At 49.3% G+C, this 17,898-nt stretch overlaps 1 protein-coding gene across 40 annotated transcripts in view; it reads right to left on the bottom strand.

Moving 5' to 3' along the window:
- Positions 1-17,898, bottom strand: part of ANK2 (ankyrin 2) — a 1,645,279-nt gene that overhangs the window by 185,290 nt on the left and 1,442,091 nt on the right. For all 40 annotated transcript variants that reach the window (XM_069630993.1, XM_069630997.1, XM_069630984.1 and 37 more), the window contains one exon: positions 5,136-5,261. In XM_069630993.1, the coding sequence (XP_069487094.1) occupies positions 5,136-5,261 (126 nt within the window). The remainder of the gene's footprint in view (positions 1-5,135; positions 5,262-17,898) is intronic.

Raw genomic sequence — 17,898 nt, 5'->3', positions numbered from 1 at the left:
GGAGAAAAAACAGAAAAACAGCGATCTTACTAGGCCCAGTGAAATTTAAGAAAGCGCAAGTGCATGGAAAAGGAAAACAGGGGTAAAGAACATGGAAGGGGGGGAAGTGGAAAGTGCGAGGCAGAGGAGAGACAACATAAATAAATATTAACCTGAATAAAAAATAAATAAGGGCGATAAACCATGGTAGTGCAGCCAGCAAGTGGCAGATGAAAGTTAGAAAGGTATATATAAGTGCAGAACAAAAGTGGGAGGGGGGCTGTATGGGTACGGATACAGAACCCTAGTACAGATGGTGGCCTGGAGGCAGTGCAGGAGGGTGGCAGGATGATCAGGTGCCTGAGCCCGAATGAACAGAGGGTGGCCAGGTGCACGATGCCAAGAGAAGAAACAGATCAACAGGGGAGAAGGGGGGCAAAGGCAGAGGCAGAGGAAGGGATTCAGATCCTTCCGGCTACAAAGAGATGTTTCCTCAAGTTTCAAGGTGGCCCGGGAGGCTGTTCCAAAGGGAGGCACAAGCCGAAGACAGAGCTCTACCCCCAGATAATTTCTTTGCAAAACGACTAACCGTGAGGGAGTTAGAAGTAAAGGAGCGAAGGTCTCAAGAGGGGAGGTATTTACGGAGGGATAGTTGAAGGTATTTTGGACCCAGGCCCCAGAAAGCCTTATGGACAATGCAGAGGGTTTTAAATTTAATCCTTGCATCAACTCGGAGCCAATGAAGGGATTTCAAGGCTGGAGAGATACGATCCCAGGGCCTGAGGCCAAGGACAAGTCTTGCAGTCCTGTTCTGGATTAATTGTAGAGGGCACAGAGTGGAGGCAGGTAGATTTAGAAAGAGGCTGTTATAGTAATCCAGTCTGGAAAGAACCAGAGCTTGGGAGACAGTGATCTTTTGAGGGAAGGAGAGGAAAGGCAGAGTACCTCTAGGGAGGTGAAGTAAAAAGTTTGATTTTTTGGAGACATCAGAGATGTGTGCGGAGAAGGAATGTGTAGAGTCAAAGATAACCCCAAGGTTCTTAGATGCACAGGTGGAGGTGGGAAGAGGGTCAAGGGAGGCCGGCCAGAGAGTGAGAGGAAAGGATGGAGATGGTGTACTAATAAGGAGAATCTCAGTTTTGTTGGCATTTAGACATACATCATTTGAAGCACACCAATTTTGAATGGCGATTAGACAATCAGAGATGAGGAAAGGAGAGAGAGGAGGAGACTAAAGGAAGCCTGAAAATGAGTTGGGTGTCGTCAGCATAGCACTGGAAAGTTGAGCAGAACATTGAGAAGCAGTAAGCAAGAGTTGCCAGGTATTGGTTGAAAAGCCAGGGTGAGAGGATAGACCACTGGGGGACACCACATGTGGAGCGGGAGATAGAAGATAGGAAGGACCCATGTTGTATCTGGGATGGTCGATCAGAGAGAAAAGAGGTCAGCCAGGCCAGAGCCTGATCAGTGATACCCAGGTTGTCACGAAGACGATTGAGCAGGGTGGTGTAGTTGACCGTGTCGAACGCAGAGGAGAGATCAAGTAGGATGAGGACAGTGGGAATGTTAGAATCAAGGTTGAAGAGGAATGTTCAGGAGAGTAGTTTCCATACTTCTGGGAGCTCTGAAGCCAGATTGGTGGTCATGGAGGGAGCCAACCGAGTAGGAATGGAGATGGCCAGCTTTCCCAGGAGCTTACCCACAAAGGGAGTAATGGAAATTGGGCAGTCGTTTGCCGGACATGATGGATCAGCAGTGGATTTCTTGAGGAGAGGATGCACATGGGAGTGTTTAAGAGGGGAGGAGAAAGAGCCAGATGCAAGGAGCAGTTGCAGAAATCACCAGGGGCTTGTGCAAGGGTGTCAATGTGGTCCTTATTGGTTTTAGAGGAACAGGGATGGACCTGTTTTGATGAAGTTTTCATAGATCAGACTTGTCTAGATACCTCATCTGGGGAGAAAAGAAGAAAAGAGGAGAAAGGGGAATGGGGGTAGCTGAAGGAGGGTCAGCAGGCTGAGAAGGAGAGGGAGGAAGAGGGGGAGCGGAGGAGAGGGTGGACAGGATGTCCTGGGTTTTAGAGATAAAGTGAGAGGGAACAGCATTGCAAAGATCCTGGGAGGTGGGAGGAGGGGTGGAGACTGCAGCAGGGTTGGCCAGCTCCTTGCAGATTTTGTAAAGTAAGGCCAAATTGTTAGATGCCGCAGAGACGCGGGCTTGTATCTGGACTCTCTTCTTAGTGCGGACAGCGAGTCGGTATTGCCTTTGGAGCAGGCGGCAGGCCAATTTGTCAGAGGATGAGAAAGAAGCCCTTCATTCCCTCTCTGCCGCCCTACACTTCTGTTTAAGTGTAGCTAGGTCAGAGTCATACCAAGAATTGCACTTGGCTTTGGACTTCAAACGGACCCTCATGACGGGGGCAAGAGTATCAAGAGTAGGAGAAATAGAGGAGTAGAGAAGAGAGAGGGCTGTGTCAGGGCGTGAGTCAGCCTGGGGTGGAGGAGGGGGGAGAAGGTTGCAGCAAAGACCTCGACTGACACATGCTTCATGGGCCGGATATCTGATACGGTGGGTGGAAATCTAGGAGTGGACTTGGCTTGGGGGGAGGAGATGGAGAGATGAGAGGAGAGGAGGCAGTGATCACTCGAGGAGTGGTAAGGGGGGTAAAGAAGGGGAGTCCGGATGAGATCAAGACATCAAGTGTGTGGACAGCCAAGTGATTCGGGCCGGAGGGAAGGATAGAGAGTGAGAGTGAATCGCAGAGGTCGCGAAAGAGTGAAGATGAGGGACAAGTAGAATCAAGATGGATGTTTAGGTCACCAAGGAGGAGAAGCTGAGTGGTTGAGGCCAAGAGGGAGGAGGAGAGGTCAGCCCACTCAGAGAGAAAAGAGGTGATTTGACCAGGGGGCCAGTAGAGAGTAGCAACAGTAGGAGAGTGGCTAGGAAAGAGAGAGGGCCTGCAGACTAGGCATTCAAACAAGGAGTAAGCTTGAGTGGGAATGAGAGAGGCAGGGATCCACTCAGGGAAGATGAGGGCTACACCCCCTCCAGGCCGATTGGATCTAGGGGCTCAGAGGATCTTGTAGCCGTCGGGGAGGAGAGTGTCAAAACTCGTGATAGAGCTGGCTGTGAACCATGTCTCGGTGAGACTGAGGACATCAAGGTCGAGTTCTTCTAGGAGGTGACAGATGTTAGAGGAGTGTTTAACAGCCGAGCAAGAATTGAGTGTGGCGAGATGGGGAAGGTTGCCAGCCTTAAAGACCTTCTGGGGAGGGTTACAGATCAGAGGTACGCCCTGCGGAGGTTTGGAAGCAGCTTGAGATGGGGCAAAGGAGGAAGCACAGGAGGGCAAGGTAGCCAGGGGAAGAGAGTAGGGGACAGCTGGAGATGAGAGGAAGTTGATGAGGCGAGGGAAGCACCTATCAAAGAGGCGGAGATTAGCCTGAGGGCCTTGCACCATGACAGTACCATTTAGATAGATGTTAATGAAGACGCTGGAGGAGTCAAAGAGATCCATACATACTTCCCAGCGGGTGCCACCATTTATGGGAGAGGAGGAGACAGGATAAAGAATAGAGATCATATGAGGGGTCCAGAGATCTGGTGAGGGAATGAAAAAGAGGATGTCAGTGAGGGTTTGTCTGGCAGAGGCGCTAGAATAGGTATCCACGATGGGGAGACCAGGGTTGGAAACCAAGATATCCTTTTTGAATTTCTTCTTACCAGACTTGAGAAGGGAAGGAAAGTTGATAGGGAAACAGTTGGAATAGATAGGAGAAACAGATAATGCCATGGGCAGGTAGAGAGAGGAGGCAGGAGAAGAAATATACAAGATCAGAGGTATGGAGTAGTCACTGGGCTAGCAGGTAACAATTTAGGGCCGAAGTAAGGTGAACAAAAACACCCCAAATTTGACTTTCCCAAACACCCCCAACTTCGACTTTCCCAAACACCCCCAAATTTGACTTTCCCAAACACACTCAAATTTGACTTTCCCAAACACACTCAAATGTGACTTTCCCAAACACACCCAACTTTGACTTTCCCAAACACACCCAACTTTGACTTTCCCAAGCAGACCCAAATTTGACTTTCCCAAACACACCCACATTTGAAATTCAAGGCAATAGCTAAGTGAGATGTGTATGCTTTATTATTCTAAAACAGGAGTGCTTAATAATGAAATTCTGTGGGTCCACAAATCAAAGCTTCACCTTCGAGGTTACTGTGACCTTGTTCTCCACCATGCCCTTTGCAGAAGCATTCACCCAGATGCCCAGGCAAAAAGCACCCCATATGAATCCCCATCCTATGCCATTGTCTTGTTCAATACACCATCGTCCCATTCTATGTCATTGTTCTGTTCAAATACACCAGTGCCCCATTCTATTTCATTGTCTTGTTTGATACACCAGTACCCCATTCTATGCCATTGTTCTGTTTTGATACACCAGAACCGCATTCTATGCCATTGTTCTGCTCGATACACCAGTGTCCCATGCTATGCCATTATTCTGTTCAAATACACCACTGCCCCATTCTATCTCATTTTCTTGTTAGATACACCAGTATGCCATTCGATACCATTAGGGGTCATTACGAGGTTGAAGGTAAGGGATTACCGGCACCGGTAAGGACACCAGTGCCGGTAATCCCTTACCACCCTATTCCGAGGTCCCTTAGCGGGTCCCTTCCTTAACACCTGGTTTTACCAGGCATTATGGAAGGGACCCGTTAAGGGACTTCAGAGCTAATAACGGTACCGCAAATTGCGGTACCGTTATTAGTTCCATCCCCATTCCCATTGAGCCCTAAGGGGGCTCGAATGGGAATGGGGAATGGTTCCCGGAATGGGGACTTACCGGGTCCTCCAAGGTTGGAATGACCCGGTAAATCCCTATTTCGGGAACCCGGACCTGGAATGCGGTAAGGGGGTAGCCATGGTGCTAATGGCACCATGGCAACCTCCAACCTCATAATGACCCCCATTGTCTTGTACCATACACCAGTATACCATTCTATACCATTCTTTTGTTCAATACACCAGAGTTCCATCTATGCCATTGTTCTTTTCAAATACACCAGTAACCCATGCTATGCCATTGTTCTGTTCGATACACCATTGCAAACATACTCATTGGAAGTAGCTGGACCTTTACCTTAACGAACAGTGGAAGTCTGTTTTCTTTGAAGGCATAGAAGCTGAATATGTGGTGTTGGCCACTCTTTATTAGCGGTACCAGGTTGCCAAAGCAGTCGACGTAGATGGGCTTTCCTTCGAGTACCTGTGAAAAATCAGAGATAAGAATGGTAATTCCAATATGGGCCTTTATAGTGAGAAATTAAGGTAGAAAAGGTTGAAGAATGTAGCGTTTTCTGAAATAAGAACATGGTTCATTCCCTGGGGCCATCTTTACACACCACAGCCTCAGGCCTACATAAGGGCAGACCCTCACTATTCAATGCCCCTGGTTTCCATGTATATCACTACATTTCCTAAGGGTAATTCTGCCACCTTTAGAATATTGGGTGAAAAATAGCAAGGGTATCCAGCATAACCTTTAAAATAAAGTTTACAAAATAGGGACTTTGGCGCTAAACTGCATGCGAAATCCCATTTGTCGATTGGAATCGAAGGCATGGCACTCTTTCGTACTTTGCAGAAATTTCACACAGGCACGGCATGTCTCTGCGAGCAGCTGAGTGCCTTGCGCGATACACACTCAGACTGTGGGTGTGGCTTGTGCAGAGGGCAGGGAAGTGGGCAGAATGAGGAAGAACAAGGGAAAATGTGGGTATTATTACAAGGGACGGCCCGCAGGCAGGCCAAAACACCCCCAATGTTGCGCAGAATGATACATTTTCATGGATCCGAAGGTGCAACCTTTCAGCAGGGAAATTGCCACGCAAAGCCCTCATTTGATCCACCACCTGTAAGGAATGGATGGTGGCAATAGTAAGATAGACACAAGTGACCACAGTTCAAGGGTGTTTATTGAACGTTTGCAAGGGTGTGTTAAACGCCGGGAGCAAGCTACAACCACCAAATAATAATAATGCAGTCCTAGTGGAGTCTTGGCAAATTTAAAGGGACTAAAAAACCTAATGCCAATACTTACCACTAAGTTACAAAATAATGTGGGGTAATGTTCATGAAAAACACAGAAGTGTTCACAACATAATATGTCAGGGTGCTCAGGCCGTTGGCCTCCCTTCCTCACGTTTTCAGCACGGGGCAAGGCGGGTCACTCAAGAAAAGGACACACTCTGGCTTCTGCGGCACAAAGAATACAGCTCCATTTTCCCAGTTCAGGACCTTCTGTGTCCAAGTCTCTTTACTTCTCGCAAGTCTCTTGACATAGAGGGCCTGCTGTACCAGAAACAATACATAAATATTCTCTTCAATATTCAACTTGGGTGTTCACCCTGGATCCCCCTCCGCCAGGCTAAGATCCTTTTCATAAGCAAAAATAAAATTTCAACGTTGGACCCCCCTCTGCCGGGCTCAGATCACTTTCATAAACAAGGTTCAATTAGACTCGCTCAGCCGGGCTCGGACAAAATTGGATTTACCTTGAATGTGCACAGAATTTAGCTTGACCCATTGCATGACCACTTCGATCTCAATATGTCTCTCCTTCTCAACATCAGTTGGATATCTAGCAGAGACTTTCCAATGAGCATCCACGTGGAGCCGGACCGCTCTGTGTATGGTATCTTTTCTTGGTTTCCCAAAGTTCAGTTACAAAGTTCAAGTATTTCTTTTAGCTTTCAATTGTATTTGCATCACTTATCCCAAACGCTTGACATGCTGTTCTCTTTATACAATGTTGCTGCTTCAACCTTGGTTCAAAACACAAGCTGGTATGGTATCAGTCTCTACGACTCACCGGCTGTGCTTTCTTTTTGGATGCTGCTTTGTTGCAGGAGCCAAGGACAGTACCACTGCAGCAATCGCTCTTCCCCGCCTTGGTTATCGATGCAGGAGAGCCCCGTGTACCTCCGACACACTGTGCAGGTTTGATCAGCCTTACTTCCTGGTCTTCGGTTTCTTACATTCCAAGGTTCATGAAAGTAACTGTCTTTATATGTTAAGGGGACTTCCCTCCCTGCAGCCCTCTCCGATCTCACCGTCTTTCTCTTTCTTTCTCCTTGAATTAAACTGGCATCTTGGAACTGCTGTTTCCTCGTGTGTTTTGCCTCAGTGAGAGTGTGCTTTCATTTTCTGCCTTTTATCGGTGTGGGGAAGTGTGATGGAAGTCAGGTGTGTGTAATGATCCGTAATTACCTTACCTTGGCCATGGTGTTGGGGCATGTCAGGTATACGGCGCTGGTGTTAGTCCGTTGTCGCTTATGGTGAACTGTCCATGAGAAAGTGTTCATGTTGGGAAAGGGGTGTGAGAGGGTTTGAGTTCCTAGGTATCCTACCCAGTAGGATGGAGAAAAGGTGATACAAGGAAGGGGATACCACATCTCACCCTTCAGTGTCCCACTTCCACTACCCAAAGACCCTTCATCCAGGTGATCCTCCCACATTGGTCCACCCCCAGGAACTGGATCCAAAAGTGATGGCCGTGTCCTGGCCACCTGGATGACAGATCCCCGGGGAAAGCGGGTGAGACACCTTTAGGTTTCTCACACACCCAAAGGCAGACGTGTGTGAGAAACACGTAGGAATCACTGCACAGAGGTAAGATCGGGTGTCGGATTTAGGGGTGTGTGTATGCAGCCGGGGCTCAAAACTAACTTAGGAGTGCGCGTATGCAGTGTAGTGGGATGCACTGTGAGGTAAAAAGACAGCCCCAGAGCAACAGAGATGGAGAGGCCATGCTAGGCCCCATTGTGAAAGTGAAGCTGGCTAAGGGTGGGGTTTGATTGAAATATAAAAGCCAGTACAAAACAGTGATTTTAACATAAGACCTAGTGAATGAGTGAGAATGGGCCTCCCTCCATTTTGTTAAACTGTAGAGGCACTCAGTCAAAGAAAAGTGAGACGTAGAAGTGGAATACTGTTAACTGCGTCCAATGGATTCCAAGGATATGTGGCACTGCAGATACTGACTTTGTGTAAGGACACAGGTGAAAGATTAAAGGCTGCAGAAGTGCACATGAAAGGAAATAAATACATTTGAAATACTGTGCATTTGGAAGCTAAAAAGGAGGAATGATGCCTTACATTTGAAAAATAAAGTCGAATGACAAATTGCCTTCATGAGCAATAAAGAGACTTAATTTCAGTACATACAATTACAACATTTACAGGGAAAGGCCTATTTCGTTTTTTGCATAAACACTGGTTCTTATGTAACTGTGCCCTATCTGTGTGCTTTCCATTAATAGTGAATCTACCCCTATTCTAATCTAGTAAAAAAGAAAGATTGTATTTATGAACAGCAGGCCTAGATATAATGCTGAAATGTTACATGCAAGCACATCTTGTCGATTTTAAAGTTGTTTTTTCTGAAGAATGGGTGCAGCTGGTGTTTTTCCCACTAAACTGAAATGTCAGTGCCTTTGAAAATTTGAACTCAAGACCTTTGGCTGAGGACCCCTAGGAGAAGGTGGTCTGGTTGTCAATTTCAATGCTAAAATGTACAAAGAAGTAGATTGAAATTATGGGATTTACAGATAACACAACCAACAGAAATTATCTTTAAGATCAGGTTCCTCATTAGGCTGCATTAGCCCTGAGCAAAGCCCTTTGAAGATCAGGAGAAGAGGGTAGAATAAACATAGTCCAAACAGAGCACTGGACACATGTTTAAGGAGAAACAGAAACCTAAGAATTGGCGGGGGCCATTGTAAGCGTGAAACTGGGAGCACTTATGATGCAGTGCCATTGATTAAACATTGAATACATTTTTTCGAATAAAAGTGTATCAGGTGTCCCATCAAGCCCATCCCGCATTCATTTTAAAGGGGATAAAAAGCCAGTTGGGACCATGTAAAAACAACATACTCTTACGTCCGTCCCCTTTTCTTCATACGGCATGGGCGTCCCTTCCTACAGATGGGAGATGGAACCTTTTTCACCAGAAAAACCTTCTTTCCCTTTAAATTTAGAGGCGCGCAGGGGAGCGGACCTGGGAGTATGCGCAACCCTGACTTCGCTCACCGGCACCACTCCTCAGACCCCTTTTTTGCATCGAAGGGAACGGGCCGATTTCACCAGCACTTCTGGGTTTGGCCTTGCCATGTAATTTCAATTGCTCTTCCCCAGATTCTTCTCTTATCTTGTTGTCTTTATTTGTCATCTAGGTACTTGGTCCTCCGGCATCACGCTCCTCCCCGGCGCATGTCGACTTCAGCAGGTGTTCAGCCTGCGAGGGACTCTTTCCCAAGTCTGACCCCCATGCTCTTTGCCTCCGCTGCCTTGGCCCTGACCACGGCTGGAAAGGTTGCACCGCGTGCGACTCTCTGACTCCACGTGCACTGAAGAACAGGGATGCTAAGTGAAGAGAACTCTTTGAAGCGCTGCCTCCAGAGGACTTGAAGAAGTTTGTCCAGCAGAGATCGAGGCCCAAGCGAGGGCCATTATTTTCCATTGTACCCCGTAAGGGCGACTCTTTCCTGAGGAAACTCCCAAGAGGGAGGAACCACTCGGGTTCTGTTACCAGCACACGCACCAAGATGAGCCTAGCTACTGGCCTTACGACCAAGGGGTCTTCGGACCCTACCAGTATCAGTGCTGAGGGACCGCAAGGTTCTTCTACAAGTACTACACCCGAGGGGCTTTGCCCTAGTACCGGCACCATGTCCGAGGGGGCACCTGAACGTAGCACTATCGGCGACACTGCAGAAGGTAGTACGCCTTTCAGGCCTAGACCTGAGGTGCAGGATAGGCCTCATGTTCTAACACCAAGAGTCTTGGGCGAGGAGGGCCATGCACCACGACTCTGGCATGTTGCACGCAGCCCGACAAAATGCCCACCGTGCCAGACAACATGGCCGCTCGTCCGATGCCACTCCTAGGAACAGAGCAGGCGGGTGAATGAGTTTCATGATGGGACTGGTGTCAACCAGGTATGTGGCCTACAGTTCATCCATCAGCTGTGCAGGACAGGTTTCCCCTGCTACCTAGAGAGTGTGCTCCGGCCTCAGCAGCCCCCAGCCACTACGTCAACATACCCTGCCTCCAAAGACAGGTTCTTCGAAAGGTTGCGGGCGCTGATGCAAACCCCCCAGATTGGGGACATCCTATGGGATGCAGTCAGGGACTTTCTCCCTCCGCTCACTCCACCGGCACCCATAGTCATTCCTCCCATGGCTCTGGCACCACAGGCCCCAGTGCAGCCCCCGCTTCACCCGCCGGCTCCTCCAATTCCGGCTCCCCTGCCTCCCACAGTACAGGCGGTTCCACACCAGCCTCCGCAGCAGCCTCCAGCTCTGGTCTCCACGCCGAAGCCCACGGCGCCCACTACTCCTCCCCCCGCTCTGGACCAGCCTAACACTCTGGTGGCCACAGATGTGGAGGAGGACCCTGACACGCCGTCGTCAGCGAAGGCCTTCCATGACAGGTTTGCAGATTTGGCAGAATATCTGGGCCTTCCTCAACCCGAGGTTGAATAGCCCGAGGAGGGGGTCTTGGCAGAAGTCCTCACCCTACAACCCCCTCCCAAAGCGGGTATCCCGATGCAGAAAGACGTTGCGGCTCGGGACAAGAAGGGGTGGCTCAAACCACACCCGGCCCAACCTGTCAATTGGCTCCTCAATGCCAAGTATAGACAGATGGAGGGGGATACACTCTTGCTGTCAACACACCCCCAACCGCATTCATCAGTGATGGCCGCAGCGTCACTCTACTCTAAGTAAGCCTGAGTCGTTCTCGGCACTGCTAGGTAAGGAGAAGAACTTGGCATACAGGAAGAAGCTGTACTTGAACGCCTCCCTGCACCTGCGTCAGGCCAACGTGGATGCCATGCTGGCAGCCACTAACCAGAGGTTGTGGCGGGAAATAGCAGACTTCCTTCTGGAACTTTCAGTGAACAGCCAGGCGCGCTTCAAGGCAGGTCTAGGAGAAGCCAGGCTGGTAGCAAAGGACATCATGGAATCCACAGTGGCACACATCAATACCTCTTGCCGGGCCATCTTCATTACCATGGACATAAGAAGGACGGCCTCGCTTCGTGCTACTAAGTTCAACCCGACATCCAGGATCACATATTGGACCTTCCTTTTGAGGGTAGTGACCTCTTCTACTTTACCATCGACGAGGAATTGTATAAGAAGAACAGCGTGCAACCACAAAGTCTTTATCTATTCTTACAAAAGCCACCCCAAAGGCGTACACCCAGTCGCATCAACGCTCTGATAGGGGCGGGCATTTGGCGGGTTTCTGGGGATTCCAGAAACGGAGGTTGACACCGGCACAAGCAGCAAAAAGGAGGGCAAGGGCTTCTTCCATTCCCCCTCATCAGCAGCAGCCTCAGAAAGCAAAAAGGCATGACATGTCCCTCTCGCATGCATTTTTGGTGCCAGAACTTTGCGGACCCTTGGATCCTCTCAGTAGTATCCACAGGTTACCGTCTACCTATACCTCCCTCTCCTCTTCCTCCTCTCCCACAGATTGGCACTGCAACTCTGTTGGCGGAAATCCTGTCCCTCATCGAGAGCCAGGCAGTGGAAGAAGTACCACCCCCCCCCCGAGAGGATTAGGATTCTATTCCAGGTTTTTTGCCATAGAAAAAAAGAACCAGGCTGACCTGACAGTTGTGTTGGACCTCTCCACCCTCAAGCTCTCCCTCCCTCTTCAAACGTTCAAGATGGTTGCACCAGCACTCATTGCAGAGACACTAGACAAGGGAGATTGGATGTGCTCCCTGGATCTGAATGACCTACACGTCCCGGTTTGGCAGCCCCATCACTCCTTCCTATGCTTCAGGATCATGGGCTGTCATTTCCAGTACACGGTGTGACTCTCTGGCCTCAACACAGCCCCCACAGTGTTTGCTAGACTTATGAATTCAGTGGCAGCCCACCTCAGGGCCCAGGGCCAACATGTCTACCCGTACCTGGACAACTGGCTCGTCAGGGAGAGATCCCCAGAGGGGGCTGTCCACACTTCCTCCGCACTTATGATTACACTCCACGACCTGGTGTCTGCCATCAAGAAACCTCACCATCATGAAATCTCAGCTGCAGCCCACACAGAGCCTCACCTTCCTGGGCCTCATCTGGGATACGAGCTCCGAGAAGGTATATTCCTTAGAGGGCAAGATTATGGCCATCAAGAGGGTCACTACGCACTTCCTTACCAGACCAGTGACGTTAGCTTGGTGGTACAAGCACTTACTGGGTATCATGGTAGCGGTCCTCTTGGCCGTGCCACACACGAGGCTCCGAATGAGGAGAGTGTAGATGCACTTCGCAGCCTCATGGAATCAGTAGAAGGGCTCCCAAGTGGAGCGGGTCAGCATACTGCCTTCTTTCCACTTGGACCTCACGTGTGGTCCAAGGACTGCAATCTGCGGACAGACAGGCCATTCCGGCAATCGACTCAATAGGTCATCATTACTACAGACTCCTCCCTAGAGGGTTGGGGAGCCACTCTGGACAGCCACAGCGTCCATGGAGTTTGGACCTGGCAGGAGCAGGAGTCGCATATCAACTGGCTGGAGCTCAGAGCCATTTGGATAGCCCTCAGCCCTCAGGGCCTTCCTTCTGCTCATCGAGGGCAGGAACGTCCTGATCCAGACCGACAACGTAACCAGCATTTACTATGTCATCAAGCAGGGGGAGCACCACGTCCCCTCTGCTGTGAAACCTAGCGGTTAGTATGTGAGAATGGGCCTGGGAAAACAACCTCTTCCTCAGGCCGTCCACCTCCTGGGGAGGCCAACTTGGAAGCGGACACACTGAAGCAGGCTGGGAGCGGACAATTACAAGTGGCAATTGAACAACCAGGTGCTGCAGGTGGTTTTCAACACATGGGGCCGTCCTCAGGTGGATCTATTCGCCTCCTGGAGGAACAGGAAGTGCCATCAGTTTGCGTCTTGGCAGGGACTAGACTCCAGCTACCTGGGCAATGCCATGCAGATTCAATGGGAGGACCTGATACCCAGGGTACTCCGCAAGACAAAGGCAGGGAGGGTACTAGGTCCCCTCCGCTGTGCAACCTAGCGGTCAGCATGTGGGAATGGGCCCTGGAAAACAACATCTACCTCAGGGCTGTCCACAGGAACAGGAAGTGCCATCAGTTCGCGTCTTGGCATGGACTAGTCCCGGCTCCCTGGGCGAAGCCATGCAGATTCAATGGGGGGCCACACCCCTGAATCCAGGGTACTCTCAAGACAAAGGAAGCTTGTCACCTCAGCATCATAGTGATAGTGTCTTGGTGGCCGGCAAGACCGTGGTTCTCCGAATTGCTCAGACTGTCGGGCCGATCACCCATTCACCTTCCGCTGGGCCAAGCACCTCTCCTCTCCCAGCAGGGGCACAGGGTTCTCCACCCCGCTCCTAAGAAGCTAGCCCTCGCAGCGTAGTTCCTGAGCAGATCACCCTCAAGCATCTGAGATCATCCAGGGTGCTAGGAGCAAGGCCACCAGGAGCCAACACAGGAGTAAAAGGAGCAGGTTCTGTCACTGGGCAGATTCTAAGGAGATCAACCCCCTGACGTGCACACTGAATGATGTGCTCTCTTTCTCGGCTCACCTTACCCATTCAGACGTACAGGTGGACACATGTCGCAACTACCCCTGCAATGCCTTCTGGGTCCACACCCGCAGGTGGTGTGCCTCTGCTCTGCACTTACCTGTGCTGGTAGACCTCCCTCTTCCCCTGGGATGTTTCCGCCCATGCACTTACCTGTTCCCTACCAACGGGCACCCCTGTCACTTCCTGCCCTAGGGGACCCTAATAGTACTTACCCCCCCACCCCATCTCCCCCGCCTTTTTTCATTGTTCTGCCACGCTCCGAATGTCACAAAGCCTAGTAGGACCGCTGTCTGTTTCTATCTATTCACTGTCAATTTCATTGTTTAGGAAGCGCCGTATAAATAACCAATCAAATAAATAAAATAAATGTGCCTTTCTGGCAAGATGAGCCGCTGTCAGAAATGCGTCGTTCTCCAGAGCCCAGAACCACCATTGAATTGATTCGCTGCATAGCGGCAAAGGACCCACGCCACCTTGCCTGTTGAAGCAGTGTGCATGGCTGCTGTGTTGTTCATCAAGAACAGTACACATTTGCCCTTTACAGAGGGTAGGAAGGCAACCAGGGTCAGCCAGATTGACATAAATTCCAGGATGTTGTTGTATTCCAGAGCCTCCAAGCGAGACCACAGTTTGCTCACCATGAGAACCGAGAGGTGAGCGCAGCAACCTTTTAAGGATGCATTAGTGACCAATGTTACTTGAGAAGGAAGACTAAGGCACAAACTTGTTCCTGGGATTGTAAGACTTGTACAGTCCGGGAGATGTTCGCCATTTGATCCTCACGAGGAAAGGCTTTGCCCAGGCGGGTGTCTAAGATCACCTGGATGAACTGGTGAGACTCGAACATCAAAAGATGAGACTTCAGGAAAAAACGCCCACACTATGCAGCAGGCTGAATGTGTGGCAAATAAATGCTGGTGACTAGTCTTGTGAGCAAGCTTGGATGAGCTAGTCATCCAGGCAGGGAAAGACATGAAAGCCTTCCCTCCTGAGGTGAGCCACCACCACCAGGAGTTTTGTGGAAAACCCTGGGTGCCGAAGATAGACAGAACAGCAGGACTTTGAACTAGTAATGGCCTAGGCCTACAAGTCTCAGGTACTTCCTGTACTTGATGTGAATTGGCACATGGAAGTAGGCATCCTGAAAACCTAATGACACCAACCGTTCCTACAGATAGAGGTATTCGAGAATCTGGGTGAGAGTTACCATCTTGAATTTTTCCTTGTACAGGAACACATTCAGTAGCCTCAGATTCAGGGTGGGATGCAAACCCCTGTTCTCATTTGGAACCAGAAAGTACATTGAATACAAGCCTCTGCCTTGTTCTGGGCATTGTACCAATCCGACTGCACCACTTACCAGAAACTGATGGACATCCTCCAAAAGTATAGGGTCCACACGCAAAGAGAGGCTAGAATGAGGATGGTCTGCAAGGCATTCAATGAAAGGAAAACAATATCACTGGTGTACAACCTACAAGGCCCAAGCGTCGTAGGTGGTGCTACAGCATTCCGAGCAAAACCAGGAAAGTCTCCTCCCACTAGGGACTGGTGAAAGAAGTGCTCTTTGCAGGGACTTTGCACCCGGGGCAGCATAGGGCACTGCAAAGGCAGAGATCTCGCACCTGGGAGCCCCTATCTCTGGGGAAATGGCCCAGCTGCCATTTTCCTGAGGGTGACTGTGCTCTTCAGTGGAGGGTTGAAATTCTCTAACCCTGCTAGTGAGCCAAGGGTTGCTGCACTGCCAGACCCAAGGACTTTTCACCTCTGTAAGGAGTGATCTGCTCTAGCCCCCAAAAGGTTATGCCCTTCAAAGGACATATCCAGGAGCTTCGCCAGCAAATCCTGTGTGAACTCCAAGGTTATGAACCCGGAGTTCCTCCTTAACACTATGTCCATATCCATATCTTATCCCACAGAGACAGCTGTGTCCAGCCGTGACTGCAAAATTTGGTGTGCAGCCCTTCTGCCATACTAAACCATGGCTTCAAAACTCTCTCTCACCTCTCAGACAGCAAGTGGTCTGTTGCCTCAGCTACAGCCGACAAGAAAACAAAAGGAATTTTGGCCAAAGCACAGGAGGTATTCATTGCTTCAAGGGCCAGGCCACCCGAGGCAAATACTTTCTTGCCCCATACATCCAACCTATTGCTCTATCTGTCCGGAGGCAGAAAAGGAAACATGGGTGTTCTCAAGTTAGCATTCGTAGTCTGAACTACCAAGCTCTCAGGGGAGGCACGGGTCGAAAGAAATGCTAGGTCTGAAATAGCCAGGTGGTGTTTTCTTGCCAAGTCTCAGTCAACCACAGAGACTGAGGCAGGCTTTTCCCAGGCCTTTAGCTCTGGGGTCTAAACTGCCACGTTGAAAGGCATCAATGTCTCCTTCTGAGGATCATCCTCCAGGATATCCATAAGCTTGACTTAAACTTTCAGCCCAAAGAGGCCCTTAACTTGGGTGGCGGGCCATTACCGACAGGGTCGGCCCTCTGCCTCAGGGCATATCACCTCAGCATAGGTGTAAAACAACCTATATATAATATTCACCCCTTCAGTATTGGTCAGAGGATCCCTTTTAGAGTTACTAAGTTGTTGAACACTAATTGCACCACATTATTGAGCTGGGCTTAATGCATGAAACAATCTCTTTTAATGTACCAGGACATCAACACAAAATGCCGCCCCCATACTAATGAATCAACCACAAATAATCTCATAATACACTGACAGATCATGACACCTGCTTTTCCAGTTTGCCACTTTTCCCCATATCAGCATATTGTGGCCGAATCATGGAAAAGTGAAAATTTTTCCTGCAAAGACCACACGCCGAGAACAACACTGTGCGAGCCTGTACGCAGAATAAAAAATGCGTCCCCCATGTATTCATGGAATTTTCTGTGCAAAGTAACCGTATACGCAAGTTGTAGCCAGAATGCTCCCGACATGCCCCCATGCAAAAGAACAGCCAAAACAGCTACCTTTGCATGCTCCCCCTGGCACGAATACACGCACCCTTCAAACAGTGCATGGGGTCCCCCGCACGTGGACCTGCATCTCGGGGACCCTGCGGAGGGTCCCCCGTAACTGTTACTGGCACCCCGACAACACGCGTACGAAGTATTGTAACTCTAAAACTCAGAAAATCTGCGTGCGAGCCCCCACAAACGGCTCCTGCACCATACTACACTGCATACGCTCACCCCAAGACTGATCAGACCCACGGCTGCATACACGCATCCCTAAATCCGACATGCAACCCCACCTCTGCGCTGCGATTTCTATGTGCAAATGTACTTATGCCTGCCTTCGGATGGCGGAGAGATGGAGGGATTCGCATCAGCATTTTGCAGGCGAGAGGTTGCGCGGTCACCTCCCTGAATATGGTTTGTCGTGAACATTTGTGGGCATGATATGCAGTGCCTGCACCCCTGCCCACGTAACGCCCACTTTTTACCTCGTTCTTCCTTACTTTCCGCCCTCTGCGCAGGCCTTGCCCACGCTCTGTGTGGTGTCTTGCTCAAGGCACTCGACCGCTCACAGAGTCATGCTGAGCCCTGCAAGTTCCGAAAAAGTGCAGCGCAGTCAATTCCATGAATAGACGAACAGGGTTTTGCACGCAGAATGTTGTGCAAACCCAGGATTTTCCACACAAATTATTCCATGAATCGGGTCCTTTGTATCTAGCTAAAGAACAAATTCCCCTGAAGTTAAAAAGAAAAGTCCTATGTATGCCATTGGTTACTAATATCCTTCCCTCATAAACAGTTTTTTACAGCTCTTGAGGAAGGTGGCTTGGAATTGGTAGAATTACATCTTTTCACTATTACAGTTCAAATGAAAATAACAGGATCAAGCTATTGTACCCCTTGAACACCAATCAGTCATTTCAAACCCAATACATGGACCTCCTCATGAAATGTACTTCTGTACTTGTATATCTGTCTGTATCTAATACAATTTGAATTTCAATAATCTGCAAGTTCATCACAGACCATTGATACACATAAGATGGTTTATACTATAAATAAGGAGGAGTTTGTTAGTGCTGTAACCTTAAAGAAGCAGTCATTAAAAAGCTGTACATGCCCTTAATGGAGTCCTAGGTAAATGTACATTAACAGTTTATTAAATATGTTAAACCACCTTTCACAAATGTTCAACAAATCCTTAGTCTGATTTAGTATCATGGATGGATACAATTCAGAAAAAGAAATGTGCCAAGTGTAGATTTAAATTGCTTCATTTGAAACTTGTTTCCCTGCAACCTAAT

The sequence above is a fragment of the Ambystoma mexicanum genome, chromosome 6q (assembly GCF_040938575.1).
Source record: "Ambystoma mexicanum isolate Mex_15411 chromosome 6q, UKY_AmexF1_1, whole genome shotgun sequence".
Lineage (NCBI taxonomy): Eukaryota > Metazoa > Chordata > Amphibia > Caudata > Ambystomatidae > Ambystoma > Ambystoma mexicanum.
Note: the sequence above shows the minus strand (reverse complement) of the source record. Positions and strands in the feature narration are given on the sequence as shown.